Raw genomic sequence first — 22,177 nt, 5'->3', positions numbered from 1 at the left:
AATTTTAAAGAACTACATTAACTATTAATGAATCCAGTCTTCAAACGATGGTCAATTGACAGACAACACTAAATGATCCAAAACTAAATTTAGATGGATAAATACGAAAATAACTGATTTGTGAGGGATGTAAATGCAATTTTCTAAACAAACCCACCTTCGATCCGTTCAAACGTTAAATAAACCTCCGACCCGACCACCGGTTCCGCTCGCTCTCATCATGACGTTTTCTTCGCTCCGAGCAGCCAAAGGTACTCTCTCTCTCTCTCTCTCTCTCTCTCTCTCTCTCTCTCCGCTCGCATGTCGTTCTTGATGTTAACGACCCTTTCTTTTCCTTTTCCCAATTCCTGCAGTCGTTTACAAGAGGCATTTCCGGTGGCATTTGCAGTGCTTCTTGTCCACCGACATCGTTGGCGATAAGCCCATCCTTGTGAGTGCTCCTTCGAGGTCTTTGCCCTCTCTTTCGCGTTTCTATTTGTGACCACAATTCAGAGCCGATTGATTTCGCAGGTCCGCGACTTCATACGCTCTGCATTGTACGATCCCAACCATGGCTACTTCTCCAAGATGTCGGGATCTGTCGGGCAGCTCGAGTCGAGCATCAGGTTCAATCAGCTCCAAGGTACGAAACGCAAATGAGGCTTATAGGGTTTGACTTGTATAATGAACTGGTTCAAGTGAGATGTTTGCGTTTGTTATTATAGTATTCGTCTTCGGTTAGACATTGTTGCAAACATGTGGTTAGCGTTGTTCGTCTGAATTATTCTCGTTAGCAAGAAAATGTCAATGGTTTTGTCGAGTTATCGAAATGAATATTGAAATGCTTTCCTTGATCCTTCGTTGATTATGTACCTTAACGCATGTAGCACACTGTGTTTGTGTGGTTTGTATATGATGGTGATATGTGATTGTTTTGTACTTGTTAGGATGACTGGTTTGTTATATTAAGCATTGTTGCAAGCTGTAGGCATGTTTTATGGATTTACTGTCATTTGCAAAAAGAGACTGAAGTTTTGGCCACTTTATTCTTTATGTTATTTGTCGTCATCTTTAAGATTATTATGATATCTTCCAAACGATCATAAAGAACGTTTATCTGTTTAATCTCTCTCCCTCATGCTAGCTTCTGGTGTATTCTCTAAAGGGTTGTAAACTGAAAACTTGCCTGTAGCCTTATCATGAAAAATGTGTCTGTTATCTTTCTCTACACTGCAATTAAGCTTTGTATCATCAGCCACTTCTATACCTGATTGTTGCATGATCACCATCACACTAATGGCTTGTACAATATGTATTGAATAATTGCTGTATATATGTATTCCTTTCATATTGAATAATATCTAGCTTGTTGAATTTTTAGCAGTTTACACCTTGTTTGGGGTGGTGTAAACTATAATTCTTGTGTTCAAATTTGAACATTTCAGATCATTTCTTAAGTGGAGTTTCTAAAACATAAGAGCTGTCTTTATTGTCTGCTTAGTTTCTTCTTTATAGGAATATTCTTGTGGGACTTCATAAAGTGCATGATTGAAACTTTAGCAGGAAATGCTATATTGATTTTATTTGGGCAATGCAGTGCCTTAATTCTTTTATCTTCCTCAAATTGGTGCCTTTTGCTTTTAATCTTTTTCATTTTGGGTAGAAAGTTTTCAACCAAGGTTCTATCACTTAAGACATATAGTATGTGCTTTTGACTTTGCAGTTTGCTGTTGAGTTGCAAGTCTACTGCTCTAAACTTCACCAAAAAATATTACTGAAGCAAAAAACAAATTATAGTAATGATACTTTAGTTAAGGCACCTATATGTTTTTATAATGTCTTTATTGTGAACTTTCTTTTTTTTTTCCACAGGAAGGGTTGCTTACCGCCAACGTCTGAGTAACCTTTACAAACAGCATGAAATTTCTTGGTTTACTCCTGTGGAGCTTTTTAAGGTAGTTTTCTTTTTTCCACTTGTTCGTTGTCTCTTAACATGTAACTTCATTTTCTTTAGAAGTCGGATATTGTGAAATATTTGTTCCCTTGTTTTATGAACAACTTATTTATAAGTTGATTTTTGTTTTTGTATGTTATTGTGAATAATAGTTTCTCATATTTTTGGATGAGAAAAAATGAAACGAGGCACCTAAAGTTAGCTAGATAGTGGTGGTATATGACTCTCTATGGTTATTTGTGAAAGGTCTACGCAAAGATTGTAAGCATCAAGCTAATATTGTTAGTTAGCTAACTGGACAAGTTGCAGGCTTCTAATTAGCAACTACTTATGACTAATATCTACATATAGGGTATTTCAGTGCACAAGGCTTCTAATTGTGATGTCTAGGCAGAGCAAACATATGTAACCTTAACTCTCAAATTTAGTGGCTGTTTCAATGGCTCAAGTCCATGTCATTTATGTCACAAAGTGCAATCTTACTATGGTGCCAAGGGTTGTCTTTTTGAATAATATTTATAAATAATTATTGAAGAATATCCATCTATTGTCAGTTAAATATGTTGAGAGGAAAATCTTTTCCTGATCACTAGTTGGAATATTACTTAAATACTTCTTTGTACTCTGCTCCTTATGAAAACTAATCCAGTTATGCAACTACCTTTCCTTCTTTAACTTGCTCTCTTGGGTTAATTTGCAGACATTTTATCTTAAAATTCAAATATCAAAGCTCCATCTCTCTTTCACTCATTATGATAAGTGATAACAACTCCCTCAAGAATAGAAGCTATCTTTTTGGAGGCTGCTTATATGAATTTAGCAGATTGAGCTAATTATGATACCCTTCGGAATATGATTTTGTTGTACATTGTTATGTTATTGCATTAAGATTTGTTCCTAATGCAATAATCATCTTTTTGCTTGGGTCATGGTAATCTCTGATTGGAGTTATGCACACAATGTAAACATAGTTAAAATCCATGTTCTTTTATTGAACTTCCAATGCATGGTAACCTCCTGTACCATAATGTTTGATTCTTTTTTGATATTCTCTATTTAAAAAGCTTGGTATATTTACAACTACGCATTTATATATGGATAATTATATACTAGTTACTTGTTTATGCATTGCACACATGGTGGATCATGAGACAAAGACAAATTTCGTATAACACCCAACCATAGTCCATGCTTAAGGTTTTCTTATGAATGTTTAAATGAGAATGAACATTCAATATCTAGATATGCCATACTGGTGGTTCAAAATCAGTTACTCTGAAATTATGACATAAGATTCCTCCTTCCAGAAAAAGTTCAGCACTATCTGCCCTACTCTTTCTCTTTATGCTTATTCTATGGTTCCATGATGAAAAAAGAAAATGCAAGCTTCAAATGTAGGATACATAGGAAACAACTAACAAAGATTAATGCATTTGGTTTGAATAATTGAAATATATTCAAACAAAATCAAAGAGAAAAAGGAAAGATAAATGTTTCAACTTGAAATTGATTGTGCTTGACCCATAATTTGATGGAGATGATCACTTTAAGTTAGTTTATGCTGTTTATGGATAGCAAAAAGGGAGAGCTAAACAAAAACAATTAGTACGTCAAATAAAGCTAAAGAAGGATTAATTTAACCTAACTCCTTCAACCTATGTTGATTCCATGAAAATATTCATCTGTTTTCGTACAAATGAAGAATAGGTCACACACACACACACAGAGATGTATGTGTACATATATATACCCATATGTATATGCATATGTCTGTGTCTATGTATATGCATAAGTTCATTTCATTCTGAATCCACTAACTAATCTTTTCTCCTCAAATCCATTTTCTACTTGAATCAACCCTCAATCAAACAACAATTTTGTTAATTGAAAAGTAACAAAGAAATTATATCAACTGCACAGTCCCGAATCACCAATTCGATGTACAATGGGGTGAGTTAGAAAGTAATCAAAGTGTGATGGAATAATAGGTTAATTAAGCTCTCTGGAGAAAATAATTTAGCACTTTTTTCTGAAGAAATTGTAAAGCACTTCTCATATTTCACTTCTTTCACTGACATTGAAGCTGGCACAATAGCAGTGATTATTGTTCTTATGTAGGTTGCTATAATCAACCTCTACTACTCATAAGAGTTGTTACAAATTATCTACTGTTTGAAGATTTGTTGCCTCCCTTGATCATTGTCCTTCAAGTCATTTCATGGAGCACAATAGTAGACCATTACTGTTGGCCAAAGCTCATGGTGGGTGAGGCTTTTCATGAAACTAATGGTTTACTATCACTAGGCCACTGCTAAAATGGTCTGCCGCCACAAGGGCTGAGGATATCTTCGACAAAGTTAGTGGACAACTCTTTGTGAAAAGAAAATTCTTGTGAAAACAATAGGCCATACTTGCAGTAGCACTCATATTGATACCACTCAGGGATTTCTATCAGGTCTAATAGCAACATGCAGTTAAGTTGGAAAATTCATAAAGAAAGCCATTTAAATCAGAGGGCCTCCTAACAGTTAACAGTACTGAACTCAGATTTCAAAGAGCAGGAACAATGATAGAAGACGTAAGATAGGAAATAAATGAAACGTTTCACCAAGTTTTCTGTGCCTGTTCTCTGTTATGGGAGATTATCTAGCAAGATCAGGTCATGCAATGGTTTTCCACTGCTTCTCTGTGCCGAGCCTTGCTGCCCACCCTGCAATGCCTCTAAGCTCGCCACTGTGCATCTGGTTGTATTCACAGAGGTTGTTGTTATGTTAGCCATTGGTTAATGTAGGGGTCATTGGTGGATGCCAGATATGGAAATCCATAAAGGTAGAAATGGAAGAAGAAAAAGAAGAATAATTGCCGGAGGAAGAGGGCCCAATATTGGAGACAACTTTATATCTGCTTGGTAAAATCATTGGGTTTAGACATTATTCTGGTGATCCCCAAGCATTGGACTGAAAATCAAGGTTCTTTGATTTGACATCCCGATTAGAAACTGGTTGAATTTTCTTTAGCTACTTCCTTATTCTGATTACAATGAAGCTGCAAATCGTTGTTTTTATTGTGTCAACTCCTTGAGATTCCTAGGCTTTAAACATAACTCATCTGAATTTTAGTTCTCAAAATTTATCTTCCTTAAAGTTGTCTTAATGACAGATGGAGTTTGGTGTCTTGGTAGATTTAGGTGACCAGAGTTCAACCTGTGGAAACATGCTTTCTACTTGTAGGGGTAAGATTATAAACATTGATCCTTCCTAGACCCTGCATTATCAGTCTTATTGTCCAGCAGTCCTCCCTATCACAATTCAGATCTAAAAGTACGTTCATAAAATAGTTTGAAGGATTATTATAGACTGGATAAATAGCAGTCTTCATAAGCCATTACATTAATTAGCTTGGAAAGAAGTGCCTGATAAAGTGTACTTATAATATTATATTGTCAGATCTGTTATCTACCTTGAATTTTGATTGATGAATTGAATTTTTTCTGTAAACTACAATATATCTAATCTAAAAACTTCTTTTATTGATCCTGGCTATTTATATGCAGCCTTGGTATGCATATGGAATTGCTGAAGCAATTATGCGCACAGCCAACCTTTCAATTCCACTAACGGTACATGTCAATGCACCTGTTTCCATATGTTTTATTGACAGGGTTTTTCTTCTAGTTTACTTGATTTATGGACAGATCTGCTTAGTTTGTGGATGACTTTTCTTTTTAAAATGAACCTAAGTTGAGCAACATAGATTACCAGACATGCAGTTTGTTGTAGTTGATTGCCAGATAGGCAAGCCGATGTTTCATCACAGTATCTTTGATTAACATTGTTAGGACAGGGATCATATTGTTAATTATAAAAGGCCTTAGGTTGGACCAGATCATGAATTGAATTGTGGGTCATAATATGTTATTTCTGATTTTCACTAAGCTTTAAAAAATTCAGAATTATGAAAAATGGAATGATAGATTAGCTAAAAAACACATGAATAAAAAAATAAAGCATCATATTTAAAATTTAATTATTAGATTCTGATATTGTCTTGGATACAATGCATTAACTTAGTTATTATCAACAATGACAGCTGTTAACTGTTAAAATTTAGTTATTATCAAGAAAAAAACTATGTTCATTGGATCTGTCTTTCAGATCCTATACCAGAAAACGTAAGGACGATCATGTGTAGATGGTGAGTTGCTCTCATGTTAGTTAAATTAGCATGACCTGTTTATGCATTTTAATTGCTAGGACTTAGTTTTTATGCTCCATGGTACCCCTCAATATCAAAATGTTATTTGCAAAATTGTTTTGGTTGGATTGTTGAAAATTCAACATGAGTCTGATTCATCTGCCCATCTGCATGTCTAGGTATATATTTTTCTGTTTTATCTATCTTCAAAATTTTTTCATTGGATGTGGATGTAAATGTGGGTATGATTGAAGCATACATGTACATATGCATGGTCAAGCAAACAGGCATGCACTTGTGCATGTGTGAAGAGAGGGTGCCCTTCCTTACTTTTTTGTGTGCTCGAGTGGGGGAATTAGAAAAAACACATTTTGAACACCTCTCATCGAAGGAACATTTCACAACTTATTATGATTGTAATGGCTATGAGGTTTTGTATCATAGTGGACCTAATAAAGAAAAATGTAGATTTATTTGAAACCTGAAAGCTTCCTATCTTTGACCTGTTTATTGTGGACTTGATCTTAGGATGTATGGGCAAATATTTTATTCTTCATTTCAAGTTAGGCATCAGACCTTCAAGTATAATGCCATCAATTTATGAATACCATTTCCAACAGCCCATTGATCTTACTGTATGATGAAGAAAAATAAGTTTGCATGTTGACTCGTCAACGCTTTTAGGAAATAGATTCTGCCTCTGCATACTCTTTTTATGTGAATATCTCTATTTAAGGTACCGGCCAATACTCTAAAGGTAGATAAAATTTTCCAGTTACTGTCATGTCATTGAGCATCTCTTACATCTAGTCCTAGCTTTTATACTAACTTGCTTGATAACTTTTATAGTAACTTTTCATCTTAAACTCTTCTTTTATAGTAACTTACTTGATAACTCATTGCTGGCTAGTGTGTCATATTGCAGTGTTTCCACCAAACAATTGCTCTATTTCTTATTATTAGTGCTAGTTCTTTTAAGAAGAGTGTGAGAAAAGTTCATATACTTCATTTCTTTGATAAATTAATTATTGATTTTATTTGCTACTGACTCTTGCTGATTATGTCATCTATTGATTCAGATTTATGAAATTGGCGGTGGTTCAGGAACATGTGCAAAGTGTATTATGGATTACATGATGTTGAATGCACCAGCAAAAGTTTACAATAATATGACATACGTGTATGTGAATGGAAAATTATTACAGCTAGAATGAGCAATTACATTAGTGTGAACTCTTTATGTTGGTGAATACGTCTATATTTTGTCTTTTGGTTGGATCATTATTTGAGTTCTCTTCAATTGTTATATATTGCTTATAATGCTCATGTCATTTGATTTTTGACACAGTATGTAATTTATAATTAACATATTATGCACCACCAAGCAAAAATTGGCAGGTCTATGAAAAGTACACATCTGGCATGATTAGATGACTAAAACAAGCTCTTGACTAAAGATGTGTAGGTTGAAAATCTGTCTACGATACCTATCAAGTGCCCTTTGGCATGTTTCCTGTTTCCTTCATAACATAACCAATTTTGTAATCAAAATTGATATCCATGGTTTAAGAACCATTTGTACCATCATTATTTCATGCTGAACTCTGACCTGCATCATATATCATGCTTCGACATGGTACCCACTACTCAGTAGCACAATTAGCACAATTAGAATCAACATGGCAAAAGGTTTTGAGACGAATCCTCTTTCTTCTTTCTTTTCTTCTTTTTTCCTTCTCTTCCCCTACTTGTTCTTCTCATTCGTTTACCTCTTTCCCCCAGGATCCAAGTGTTCAAAGTTCAATAAAAAAACTACTCCATGCACCCTTTTCTTGATTCTGTTCACGTCATCTATTCTCCTCGAAGTCATGTTCTAGACCCTACTTTCTTGTCTTTAGTGAGGGTATTCAAGGCACCTACTGAACTGTTGCCTAACCTGAAGCCCAATTGGAGGGCCAATATGACACAACCAGAAAATGATTGTCATGGGAATGGCCATCGGGTTATGCACCATATGGTGTCGGTAGAGAGAAATCACATATGAAGCATGCTGGATAAAATGGATAAAGGTGGTTCAGTTTATCCTCGCAAGTGCATGCTCAGTGTGTTGTGAACTTGGGACAGTCTTCCATGTACTTTAAGTTAATTTCTGAGCTAACCCTCAATTCATCACTACCTGGAAGCATAGGTCTAATGATAATATATGAATCTCTACTTGGACATCCATATATCCTTGAATCATCCGACATTCAATTTAAGGTTTGCAAAGCTGATCAGGTCTTGGGTGAAGCTTGTAAATTTGAAATGACACAAAACTAACATGATTATTTATATTCAACTCTTTGGTCAAATGCAGCATAGGGTTTGTTGAGTTTACGGTGCAAATTTTATGATAGATCTTCCTGTTAGCATCCTTTCTTCTAGTCATATGCTTAAAATTGCCTTTGCTAGAAATTCACACTACCTGTAAGTGCTTTTCTCAATTATCACATGGATTCATTAGTCCTCCAATGGTCACCACTGTTTCTCAATAATTGACTCGACTGAGATAGGGAATAGTTTTGTTTAGGATAGCCATGTTGGTTGATGTTTATGGAACTCATATCAGGTACTGAAAGTTGAGTGATAGATTTGGATTGTCAGGTACAGGATTCTTGGTTTTTATTGTATTTATTTCTGCGACATCTAAATCAAATGCTTAAGAGGATTTCCTTTTATAACAAGGTTTTCCTACTTTGCAGTTGATGTAAAAGCTATCGTCTTGTTTTTTTTAATTCTATGCCTTGAATTTACATGTGATAAATGCTATATCTTCCTTTTGTAGCTCAGTTGAAATCAGTCAATCACTTGCCAAAAAACAGTTACAAACTGTTGGAGAGGTTCAAAGTCATTTGTCAAAATTCAGGGTTGAACGCCGTGATGCAACTGACAGAAGTGGATGGGGTAAGTTGGTGATTTTTCATGATCCTTTTTCCAGTTGGGGCAAGTTTTGTTGCCATTTGGCATCTTGGTAACCTGGTAGGTATTAGGTCTTGCCAGTATTTTCAACTCTTTAGATTACAGTTTTCCATTTATGATGACCACTGCTTATTTCAAGATTATTGTGACTAATGTGCATTTAATTTGGATTTGTCTTATAATATAATAGAAGACATGAAAAAAGAAGCATCTTGTCATTGTGCAATGTAGGTTGACATTTCTGCCATCCTGTTGTACTTTGGTATAACAGTGTTATCAGACTGATATGGTTTACTGATTATATCATAAACCATGACATTAACAGAACCTGTCCTCTCCTCCTCCTCCTCCTCCTCCTCTCTCTCTCTCTCTCTCTCTCTCTCTCTCTCTCTCTCTCTCTCTCTCTCTCTCTTTGTGCGTGTGTGGTCTCTCATCTCTCCCTGCTTCCCAACTCTCTTTCTGCCTGCAATGCTTCCCATAACCTATGGAAGAAGGGAGGAGTGTGTCTTTCACCTCTTTTAAAGAATGTGCAAGTCAGTGCAAACTTTGTTGCTGAGTCACGGACGAGAAATGTCCAGCCAACATTATTTCTTCATTATAACACAATGGCCAGTTCCACATATCGTCAATACTATGTCAGCTTAGTCTTGTGGGACACAAAGATAAACATGTGTCTTAATTTTTATTCTTTTTATTGCAGAACCCAAATAAGAAAGCCACAAATAGAACCACTAATCTTGGTTCAGTTCAGATTTATGTAATTGAAAAACTGAGGTGGTTGATTTGAAAGAAAGGTGCTTGGTTCAGTGAATTTGGCGCCAACCAACCAGATATGAAATAGATATACTCCTATTTAGGTCCATATTAGTCCAGTTAATAACATTGGGATTCTATAATTTGAAACCCTGATTTCAATGTAGAAAACCCATGTAGATCAAAATGAATGAGTTGTGGCATGTTTCTCATTCTCATGCTATTCTTGGGTGCTCATTATCTCACACTTGCATATTTTTATGTGGATGTTCTATATGTATTTCTTGTATACATTTAAATTTCAAAAAATGCTTTTATAGAAAGTTAGCATTTTCTTTGCCTCGAAAAGAATATCATTACCTGAGCTTTATAACCATATGAGTGCCCCAGCATGGTCCACACCCAACAGTGCATTTTCTGCCACTTAAATCTGTGATATCTTCATTAGGTGACGAGCACATCGCACCATATTAGATGGCCATGACTGTCTGCAGGTGTTAGGGGCTCCAAAGACACTACAGCTGTCCAAGGGCGCTCCAGCCTATCATATTGTTCACATCATATCTGGTGTATGTCTTGTTGGACCAAAAATTTGCCAAAATGCACAGTAGGTCCACTGTGGCCCATATTGTTCTTATCATGTCTCAAGCTTGATAACTATGTGGACTATGCTCCCAAAACTACTCGTGTAAACCAAGTGCAACACATACCCAACACCGAGGTGAGACTAATTGAATGTGTTATAATGTTGTTGGCACATAATGATGTGCCATGTTATGGAGTTCAATAAAATTGTATCTAGTGTCTGTCACATTTTTTTATTATGTTGGTGAGCTTTACATAATCTGGTTTGACATGTTGCAAATCTTAAGAAAACACTAAACATGTTAATTAAGTTAGAAACTTATCGTTTGCTAAAATTTTTCATATACAGGTAATGGAGACCATGAACCATGCTGGGTTATAATGCTCGAGGTACCCTATTTTACTCTATCAAGTAGAGAATCACATGAAGCTATACTACTTCTGTCTTTTAGTCTGTTGTCAATCTACTTCAGAAGTTTAGATATGGATTTGCGGTAAATTTGATTTATTTTATATTCTACATTTCATAAGAAATGTAATTTAATTTGTTTCATGTAGTTGTTTTAAGAATTTAATTCACAGAATTATTCGAGGGCATTGAAAACTTGATGTTGCTAATCCATATGCAAGTATTTTCTCTAACCTGTAGTTTCTGTGTTTAGTGGCATCAGTCAAATGATATTACTTATTGTTAGAAACTTGGGAAAAAGTTGGGAACAAGTTTAATTTAGATAACTGGTTTCCGTGTATTTAGTATATATAATTCATTAGGCAATATATGCGTAATGATATTGACATAAAACAAGTTTTCAACCTATTTTATTGACATGCTGTAGCCATCTGTCCTAGAAGAACTAGATGCTATCTACCACATAATCATTGCCTTCTACTGACAGGTACTTGACAATCTTCCACATGATCTTGTTTATTCCCCAAATCAAGTTTCTCCATGGATGGAGGTTTGGCTGGAGAAAGTGAAAGACAGGTTTGTAAGGTGGTTTCTATTGAAACACAAAGTTACTACCAGATATCTGGGGAGTTAAATTTTGTGTTAAATGAATATGTAGTTGCAATATTTTCACTGTAAGTTTTTTTAACGAGGAAATGCTTCTATAGTTCTTGAAGATTTTTCATGATACTATATGTTGTGCTGGAAAAAGTTTATGATTGTTTGTTTATTGTTTGAAACTTTGAATAGTTCTGAGCTTCTAACAAAATGGTAATGACACTAAAAAAATATTTTCTTTTCTTTGTAAGGTCAAGTGACATTGGTTATCTAGTTAATTAATTTTTTGAGGGTGAGCCTGGGAGTCATAGTAAGTTACTCCTTTGTAACCCGAGTGACTTGGGTTTGAGTCATGAAAACAGTTTTGACGTATATAGCCTATAGCCTATAGCCTATGAGGAATGGAGGAAGGAAAAAGAAGAAGTTCAAACTTCAAACTGAGAATTTAATATTTCATTGTATTATGCTTTTTCCCCCAATTGTGGCTAGTTATTTGGTTTGACAGATGATGATGTGGCAAATGTTGGATCTGTCACCTGTTACAAGGAAAATGCAGGGCTTGGGTGACCAACTAAATTATAAAGTTTACATTTTGATATCAACAAAAATGACATCAACCCCATCAACATTACCAACAGATTATGGACTAATGGTTACATAAAATTAATGGTACAAAGATTTAACAAACTATTGTGGTAGAAGGTCAACATTTATTAAAAGATGTCCAATGTTCTAGAGGCAAACTAATTCATTCTAAAGGCCATTTATGGAATACTAATTCATTATCTTGCATCATTTAGATCTCACAATCAAGAATGAAGCCCAAAGGTAAACTAATAAAAGATGTGCAATGTTCTAGAGGCATGCCTCTTAGGCTTTAGGCATTTTGAAATGCTAAACAAGTTTGTGCATAAGGCATACATTAGTAAGCCTAAAAAATCAAGGTGCAGCTCAAAAATAGATCCTCATACCTTATTGCACCTAGGTCACTCTTTTAATCTCCACAATATCAATGCTTTGTGCTAATCGGCATGTACCACAATGTCACTATATTAACATAGGGAAGTGTCTTCAAAATTTTCATATTTTTCATCTTTATTGTTTTCTCAGATGTTGCATACTTCCAAGTTCCAACATGCCTAAGCTCCTGATGCCTGTGATGCAGGAACAATTTAGTTAGTTTATTAATAAAATAAATCTGACTAGTTTAGGAATATTTTGTATTATGTAATAAGTTGTCACATGGCAACATCTACTCAACAAGGAGAAAAAGGAAATAGATACAAAAAAATGAAAGAAATCAATTTTTTCTTGATTGAAATTGAAAATCTTGACTGATAATTCATCCTTATAAAGATGAAAGTTTATCAATCAAAAATATCATCAAAAGAGGAAGATCATTTTTTGAATCAAGTCAGAATTATTACTTATTCAAAGGGAATATAATATATGTTTGATTGATATAATTGTAGTTTTATTCTTCTTTTTGTATTTTCCTTTTTATTCTTATCCTTGGGCCTATAAAAGGAGGCTTAGTCGTAGACCATTATCATGGAGATTAATCAGAAATGGATAAATTAACTGAGTTCTTTTCCCACATGAGGAAATAGTAGATGATTTTCTAATAAGAATTTCATTTCCATTTTGCTTATGGAGTCCGGTCACAAGAAATGGGTAAGCCCAAAAGGTTGGGCTTAGTCATTGGGAAGGAAAAAAATAGGCAGTGGCAAAGACCTGGCATCGAAGAAAGTTGTTGTTCTAAAGCAAAGTGGTCCTAACTCCTAAGGGCAAAGAGAACTTGGGCCTAATCACTAGGGTTTACCTTTTTGGGTACCGGACCTGTTTCGACAATATGCCAGAATGGTATGTACTGATCTATATCGGTGTATCAACACATGGTACATCGGTGTGTACCGGTGTATTGACGAGGAGAAAAAAAGGGTGAAGACGAAGGGGCAGTGGAGGAAAAGAGGAGGAAGAAAAGAGAAAGGAAGAAGAAAGAAGGAAGAAGAAGAAGAAAGAAGAGGAAGAGGAAGAGGAGAAGAAGTGCATTGGCAGCATCGAAGCGGAAGCGGCAGTAGCAAAATCACAGCAGCGAAGAGGCAACGCCATTGCAATATTGCAGCAGCAAAGAGACAATTGCGAGGGCCACAGCATCGTATGTGAGAAGAGGGCTGTGAGCCTTAATTGCCTTTTTTTTTTAACATTGAAATGGATTGGGGCTCATTGCTTTTTAATTGTTTTACTATTTTAATCAGACCACCTGAAACAAGGGTGGTCCGTGTATCTATCCATGCTCGGACTAATATGTACCACTCGTACTGTACCATTTTGGGCGGTACAACCCTCGTAGCTTACCGTAACCGAGGGCATATGTCTGAGATTCTTTCTAGAGATGGGTGTGATCAAAGCCTTTCGTGCAAAATAAGAGTGCCTTTTGCTATAATACAGGATTGGGATAGATTCAAATCTTGGAAGTTCGCTCCTTGAGCCAAAGCTAGTCTGATAGTTATCTTTTTTCTTATAATTCTTAAATTATTAATTATTACCTTTATTTTTTCTCTTTCTATTCCTATATTCAAAAGAAAATCATGTTGCTCCTCATCCTATGTCTACATTTAATAACTACATTGTCAACCATGCTTTATACATATTGGAATGGTAGAGGTGATGGATGGTTAGGAGCAATGTATGAGAATATCTTAATTGGTGAAGAATTAGGTGTAATTTTGATGGATGATGGAATTGTCTATATGTATATATTCAATGGAGACTTGTAGATGCCTTAATGAAGGGGAAGGACCATGTGGCTGACCCCAAATAGAGATCCTGTGTTTTTAAAATTGAATGGTTATAGTGGACCTTACATAAGCAATAGTGAGAAGCACTGAATTTAAATATTAAGATTTATAAGTACAATACTATTTGGATACAAGGAGTAGCTATGACTAGAATGGCAAACGAGACACTATTTGTACAATTTAACTTTACTGAAAGCAAGTTCTTTTTTATCCGGAAATAATCTATCAGGTCATTTCTTTCCATTATATTGGCACCTTTATTTAATCTTGAAGTAATATAGATCTTATTACCAACATAATCCTTCGAGTTCAGTTACTACAATGCTCTGCTTTCTCCTAGTACAAATAATTTTTGCAATTTTGTGTGCCATATCTGCTTTTTAAGTATTTTTCTGTTGGCATATTTTGTTAAACATGTATTTTTTTCTTCTTCAGAGATGGTTAAAAGTTAAAACAATAAAAAATTCTTTATGGCTGACATGTTTTAGTTCTGGTACTTTCTTCTATTCCAAAGCCATGAAGAATTACAAATCTTAAATACCTCTTGTATTTTCCAGCAAGCATTAATTTATGATAGTTCGTATAATACTTTCTTTTTCTAGATTACACTGGCTAAGCTCAACTTGTAATGACACATTGACTAAGGAGTAGACTATTGTATAGCAATATGGTGTCTTTAGTTATTTAACATTTATTGGTTGTTCATTTCCAAGAAAGTTCACAAGTCTCAGAAGTCTATAAGCCAATACAAGATTCGTTAATTGCCGAATGCGTTAAGATTATTGGCTTGGATGAAGACCATGCTGCTGGCAGAAACAGGTTAATTTCTGCGGCTAGTTATATTTTGTCTAGAGCTTTTCCAAAACCTCGAAGATCTTGGATACCAACTGGTTGCTTGGTAAGTCTAAATTTTGTAACAAGTTATATGCTTCATTACATATCATTTTGTGTTTTATCTTTTCCCATTAGAATCAAATACATTCTTTATGATAATAGCATGAGTCTTTAACATGCAGCAACTACTGGAGGTTTTACATTCAGCACTGCCAAAGATGTCCCTTATTGCCTCTGATTTCAGCTATCTTCCAGAAGTTAGCATTCCTGGTGATAGGGCTCCTTTAGTTTCCACCAAGGTGATCTCTTCTCAAAGTGATCAACTATCAGATCCTTCGACACTTTTAATTTACTATCTCTATAGGACACTAGATCATCATTAGATATTCACGTTGATGATTGTTGTCATTGTTACCATTATTGTTATTGCTACTGCTATCAACAGAACTCAGCCTCTTTTTAGTAAAAGCCTGAACTTATAACTTATTATTGTCATTGTCATTGGTATCACTATCAGCAAAATTCATCCTAATGCCCTTCTCATTTCTCCCAAAGAAAAGTTTTGTTTGAAATCCTCCTATTGTTAGCTCTGCAGAGATGAATCTACAATAAAATCATATGGTTGAGAAGTTCCGAGGCATAAAATCTTTCAGGATGTTGGTATTTTCTATTCAACAAAAAGATTGAAAAATGCATTATTTATAGACCTAAAGTGAATGACTAGATGGAGAAAAAGTATCTGAACTGTCATGACCACGGACTGTCCCATAAATTAAAATGAACAATTATATGATAGTTACAAGAACAATGTACTTTATGAATTATAATGCTATAGCTGAAGAAAATATCTAGTGTGTAGCATAAAAGGGAATTTGAGGTCAAAAGTATGACTTTAAATTCAAGAAAAATTTATAAACATATTGTAATATATGAGATGTATAAATTAAGATTAGAGATGCCATGATAGTTAAAGCAAAGAATAAGTTATTAAGAAACAAAGTAATATGTTTTACTATCCATCAGAAATAGCTTCAACTGAAAATAATGACAAAAAAATGTGGTTGACCTCAAAGTAGAGTTACCTGATGTCGTTGTAGGCACAAAAATAAATACCATGTTTAACAAGAATGTGGTCTGTACAATAGCAGTATGACTACTTCCCATATACCGAACTTAAAATACATTTATTTAGGTTTATAGCATCGATTATCATATCATATTGACAGTGACCTATTGACCTGACTGGGTTCCATTACTAGTTTTGTACATAATTTTAAACCTTGGTTATAGGCGGTCAAATTTATTTTTGTTTCTGAACATATTCTCTCTTTTGCATATGGCAATAACTAGCAGCTTTTTACAGCAAGGATGTTACCTTAGAAAGTCTATGGGGAGTATGAATCTTGTACATATTTATGTTTTCTTATGCGTACCTAATTTTCCTTCTCAGTTACATCAGTTATATAATTTTTTATAATAAACGTAAAGCATTTAATAAATTGGTGAAAAGATTTTATAGTTAGCCAAATTTACTTTTGCAGAAAGATGGGAGAACCACAGATCATGGAAATTATCTTGATGCAAAGGTATAGATGTTTCTCACTCTTGACCACTTTTTTTTTCCTGGACATGCACAAATTCTAGAATACGTAAATTCTAAAATTTCATCTGGTTGAAATTTTATAGATGTTTACTCTTGATGCAAAGGTATAGATGTTTACTCATCAGATCTGACAATACCTGCAGGTTGTTTCTGTAATTCAAACCTTCAAAAGGTATAGGATTCCAGCATTACTGTTGGGAACTTATCATAACCTACTTAATTTTATATTCGGAGACCCATTTTTCATATTTTCCAACTTCCAACATTACACAACTTACAGCGTGAACTGACCTACGTAGATTAGCATATTCTAGATAGTGAGGGATTAAATGATGAGCTATGCTCTGGCAATGCATAAACCTCTTTTTTCTCATGGAATAAATTAATTTCATGACTTTTAAAAACTCTGCTGCTTTTGACATCTGATGGTGGATATTGCTTAGAGTAGCAACTAATGGCACTCTTTCTTGCTGACTCTCCGTCAATCATCAAGGTTAACTTAGTGTTGTACGATAAGCCAAATGATCATCTTTTGTCTCATTGATCTAAATGAAATCTCCAACATATCGTTGATAATCTAAACAGTTGCATAACTTACTTATTGGAACTTTTTTTTAGATGTAGGCTCTTGACATGGTATATGGGTTCTGAGCATTGAAGATGAGTTAGTGTTGTCCATAGCTTTAGGCACTGTAAGACACCAATGCCCCTTATTTGTCCAAGGCACTAGGCACTCGATCGAGTAAAGCAATACACACAACAAAAATTACGAAAATCTTTTTAAGGGTAATACTCGTCATTAGAACAAGAACTTTAATCAAAATATGAGTTTTATGTCATTACATATGCAAGATGATTACCACCAAAACAACAAATTACATGAGTCTAGTCATCTATAGAGCATTCTTTTAATAAAATGGTATTGAAGTTCTTACCTAAAACAAAATAAAAGATATTCAAACTTCTACGAATCCAAGTTGATAATTGAGATGCGCCATATTGTCATCAACATTGATGTTCTCATCTCCTCCAGTTGATTTATATTCGTCTTCTTCTATTTTTGTCATAATCATCTTCCCCCTCTTTGACATTTACTATTCCTATATTTGATACTTTTGAACTAATCTTTAGTTTTGCCTGTTGCCTAGTGCATGTCCTTGTTTCTCCAACCATATATGCCCTGCCACATCACCCAATGCCAAATTGTAATCATTAAACACCAAATCATCTTCTGCATTAGACACATTAGCACACATTTACGATCCAATCAGTCATTTGAATTATCAATATCATTCACTGAAATAAGTTCAATGCTATTTTGCAAATCATGGTGACCATTGAGTGCTTGATTGTATTTCATGTAGATCAAATTATGCACCTTTGATGTTCCAGCAGGTTTCTTTTTTTGTACATATTTTTTGCATGAACCTAAAATCTAATTAGTAAATATGGGACAAAAGAACAAAAATAAAGTCATGCGTGGGTGATGGGGGAAAGCTTATTGGAATGGAAGCTTAGACGAGAGCCAGGCAAGAGTTTGATCAGTCAACACCTCAAGATGAGACTTAAAGATGGTGTTTGATTTCCTTTCAAGTTTCTTGATCATGTGATTATATTTTATTTGTTTCTTGATGATCAAATGAAATTGAAAACATCCAAACTCTAATAACATTGTCAGGGTGAAGTTCTTGTGGTTTCTTCTATTGAACAATTCACTTCATTTATTTGAACCCTGTTTTTTGTGTCAATTCAGAAAGAGCAGAAGTCATGATATAAGCTAAAATGATTCATATCATTTTTTACTTTCTTTGCCTTCTGGAATTTTGTAATTGTAAAACATCAAATTTGGTTTCTATATGAAGTAAATGTGAAGGTTGTTTTTCTTGTAAGGTTGACAAACTTTTGGGTCCAAGTTATGTTCGGCTCAGCTGCCACTCTAGCATACTGTAAATGCAAGTCTTCTTAATCAAATCCTGCTTCAACATGGGTTCCTACATCATGGCTTGTCTGAATCTGAAACTGATTTTTCACAAACACTCAGAACCTGACCCTGCTTGACCAAATTATAAAGAAGATAATTTACATAGCTGATCAGTCTCTCTCTCTCTCTCCTCTCTCTCTCTCTCTCTCTCTCCTCTCTCCTCTCTCCTCTCTTTTCCCTATTCAACCTGGACTCAACTATTTTCATCCATCTCTTCTCCAAATATGATGTAACTGGGACATGAACTAGTACGTTTTTTGATGTTAAACCAGATATGTGGACTAGGTTTGTCTGAATGCCCAAACCCAGGCCCAGCTTGTTCTTGGACATGGACAAATAAGTTTTGTTTCATGTCCTGGTTTTGGACAAAGAGACCTGTACCTGGACCTTTCATTTTATAGGTTGGATAGTTCAGTCAGATGAGTATTGCATCCCAATTTTTTACAGTGGAGTTGCAACACTGATCACTAAGCCATTCCATATAACCTTCTTTTGTGTTCAGAGAGTGAGCATAATGCAATTCATGTTTTTGTGTTCTTTCAGATATTTTTATAATTTTAAAGCAATAAATTCCATTTCCGCATGACCTAATGTGAAAGATATCTTGTCAGGGTGATGCTGATATATTCTTTCCAACAGACTTCTGGCTCTTAGAGAGAATCGATCATTACTGCTCTGGCTGGTCAAATGAACTGAAAACTTCCAATTCATTGAAGTCAGTGAAAAAGAGGAGAACAATCATAGTAAGTTGTGCCTATTCTGTTTTTGGTTGAGTGACTTCTGATACTGCTAGTGGTTTTCAATGTCTGTTGTTTGGCTAACTTTAGTTGCACTAGACATACGCTTGTTTTAAATATGGTGGATCATTTTCATGTCCATACAAATCACGATCGACTGCCAGATGATGGTATTATTTTAAGTGACAATATAATCCTTCTTCTAAGATACTTGTACCCAAATTAGTTTTAGGGATGACAATTTTTCATCCGTGTACAGAGATTTGAATGGTGGGAAAAGACTCGTGTGGTCTACCCATATTTAGGACATCATGGCTTGTCGTCTTTTTCTGTTGTTGATGGCAAATATTCCTCCATCTAACCTGGTGTGACCTGAAAATTCAGGTTTACTTATAGGCTCTTTTGTTTGAGATCCGGGTTTAGACAATTGTCTAGTTCTAGTCTTCTAGATACAGCATTGGTTTGAATTTGGGAATTTGGATAAACCAGGTTTGAAATGGTATGCAAAGTGCAAATGTCAAATTGATCAAACGAAGAAGGGTCCAAGTATGGTTCAGGTCACATGTTAAACTATGTTATCATTTCCATGCTTTCAAATACCAGTGTGTAAGGACCATACCAATGTACCGGTTTATTGGACATTTAGCATTTTAGTGTTTTCTTAATTTGTGTTTTAAGGGCATATTGTCCTGACCAACATGTCCTGGTACAATAAAGATTTGGTAAGAGTAGCATCAAGGTAATTAATAAAATATAGCAGATAATTTCTTAGTATCATGACTACCAAGAACATCATTAAGAAGAAATATTTTTATATGCTTTCTCTAGACATTCAATTGCTAGAAGAGGGAATAATTTCAACTTGTTATAACTGGACTCTTCCTTTAGCATGTTGGTCTCTGTGGAATAGGCATTGGGAGCTTCGATATGCATCAGACACTGATATTGCCTTAAGTTATTCTGACAAGTAATGCTAGTCATCATAATGATGCTAGAATTTATCTTGTTATTTAGAGCTTATCAAGTTCATAAAAACCTATCCTGAAAGAAGTTCATTAACAATTTTGAATTCTCACCAACGGCAAGAAATGTTTATTATATTCAATTCTCACCATACATCTTGATATGACTTACAGTACTAGAAAATTACCTCTCATGCGTGTTACATATTTTCTCTTTTTCTTTCCAGTTAAAGCACCAGTATATGCATCTGAATCTGGTTTTGTCTCTGTCCATGCTAGTAGTTTTAACCTATAATGACAACATGCTCTTTAATTGTCATTGTAATGATTTGACTACTCATTGTTATTTATCGCTTAAAAAAAAAAACTTTGGAACAACTTCAGTATCGTGCATTAAGAAACACTAGTTACCATTTTCACTTCAGATCAATAAAATAACTGAACACTTAATCAATTATGCACATTTCGTGTAGCTTGACACAGCTGCTTTCATGGATGAGTTTGGTTTGCCATCAAAGACAAGGACGAGGGATGGATACAATCCACTTCTTGACGACTTCAAGAATACTAAATTTTACCTAAGTGTGCCAACACATAATATCACATGACCTCTACCGAGTATTTGATACCGTCAGAAACCACAAGCTCACATCTGATGGTAAAATACCATCAGAGCCAACAGCAGAATTTTGCCTTTGCTCAGACAGAAGTTGAAAAGAATGGTCTCTAGTTGGCTGCAGTTTCCTGCACTTGTGATAAATCTAAATTTATGAGTTCCCTACAAGATTTTTTTCCCCCAGCAATCTGTAAAGTTTGCTACAGGAAACCAATCAGTAATGTTGAATTCTTTATATTCCATATCATTTTTAATACTTCTTTTTGTTTCATTTAGCAAGCTTCAATTGACTTTCTTACATCTAATTTCATTTAGCAATCTGCCATATCATGTGTTGCTCACAAAACCAACTGCCCATATAAATATTTATCGTTTGCAAACTCGGAGTATTAATGGTCTCACATCAAGTTTAAGTTATAAGTGGTTCATGTGCTTTGATTATTTTTCCTGTTATTCAATTAGTTAAATGGCAGATTTGTAGAGCGTCGCATGCGGTTTGCTTCATAAGAGAAAGTTCGTAGAGCAGACTGTCACTACCTGTAACAGCAAAGCCTTTTTACTAGCGGTTCTAAGTGGATCGTAAGTTCGGTTTCAGGCATCTACAGGGGAAAAGAAGCTCCAAGAAGAGCGGCATATTAATGGCGACGGGTGGTAGAGAACGACAACCTATGGAAGCGGGAGGATGTCTTTGGTCAACTGAATCGAAGCAGTCGAGTTGACGACGGCGGCAATCTTTGCAACAGAACAATTAGGTCAGATTCTATCTATTTAATATGACTTGTTGAAGTTGTGATTTGGATCTACGTAAAGAAATGCTAACAAGTCAATGAATTTGGATCAAATTTAGGTGTTCAACTTGAGTTCAATATGATATGTAAGTATAAATCACAGTGGTTAAAATGCATTTCGAGTTAATCACTTCTAATTATACGTCACAAATAATTCGATAAATGTATATTATAAAGATATAATATAACTGAATTATGCTATCATAATGAGCTTTTAGCTTAGGAGAAACAGTTAGAATAATATAACATATAAGACATTAGTTTTTAGGTTTTATAGAATTATTTAATTATATATAACATGAATTAAGGTGATTGTATGTAATTTTATCTTTTATTTTTAATTATGATATAAACTACGAATTATCAATCATACTATTATTTCCTATAGCCACTCAATCACCGTTACTTCATACAACTTTAGCTATA

General features: G+C 34.7%; 1 protein-coding gene across 5 annotated transcripts; it reads left to right on the top strand.

The window, feature by feature from the left end:
* The first annotated feature begins 115 nt into the window (after window positions 1-115).
* LOC135653303 (uncharacterized) lies at window positions 116-21,818 on the top strand. Of its 5 annotated transcripts, none has more exons than XR_010502392.1 (14): window positions 116-251; window positions 354-430; window positions 511-622; window positions 1,852-1,934; window positions 5,487-5,552; window positions 7,207-7,307; window positions 8,952-9,070; window positions 10,773-10,813; window positions 11,320-11,417; window positions 14,948-15,128; window positions 15,247-15,363; window positions 16,606-16,650; window positions 19,288-19,391; window positions 21,559-21,818. XR_010502392.1 is itself a non-coding variant. In XM_065175142.1 (14 exons), exons 1-14 carry the CDS (start codon window positions 134-136, stop codon window positions 21,616-21,618), a joined length of 1,350 nt encoding a protein of 449 aa, XP_065031214.1. In that variant the 5' UTR covers window positions 116-133; the 3' UTR covers window positions 21,619-21,818. The 5 variants fall into 5 exon arrangements, 3 of the variants coding, with proteins under 3 accessions (XP_065031214.1, XP_065031212.1, XP_065031213.1); XR_010502391.1 differs by lacking the exon at window positions 21,559-21,818 and adding an exon at window positions 20,821-20,960; XM_065175142.1 differs by having other exon boundaries at window positions 19,260-19,391.
* The last annotated feature ends 359 nt before the right edge of the window (window positions 21,819-22,177 follow it).

Source organism: Musa acuminata, chromosome BXJ3-11 (assembly GCF_036884655.1).
Source record: "Musa acuminata AAA Group cultivar baxijiao chromosome BXJ3-11, Cavendish_Baxijiao_AAA, whole genome shotgun sequence".
In the NCBI taxonomy this organism is placed as follows: Eukaryota; Viridiplantae; Streptophyta; class Magnoliopsida; order Zingiberales; family Musaceae; genus Musa; species Musa acuminata.
The sequence above is the reverse complement of the archived record's forward strand: the minus strand, read 5'-3'. Positions and strand labels throughout refer to the sequence as shown.

Excerpts from the sequence above, each read along its gene's own strand:
- LOC135653303 (XM_065175140.1), top strand. The coding sequence starts at position 134 with ATGCAATTTTCTAAACAAACCCACCTTCGATCCGTTCAAACGTTAAAT. Across the intron at positions 1,935-5,486 it reads CTCCTGTGGAGCTTTTTAAG|CCTTGGTATGCATATGGAAT; the intron begins GTAGTTTTCTTT and ends ATTTATATGCAG. Across the intron at positions 19,392-20,820 it reads AAAAGAGGAGAACAATCATA|CTTGACACAGCTGCTTTCAT; the intron begins GTAAGTTGTGCC and ends CATTTCGTGTAG.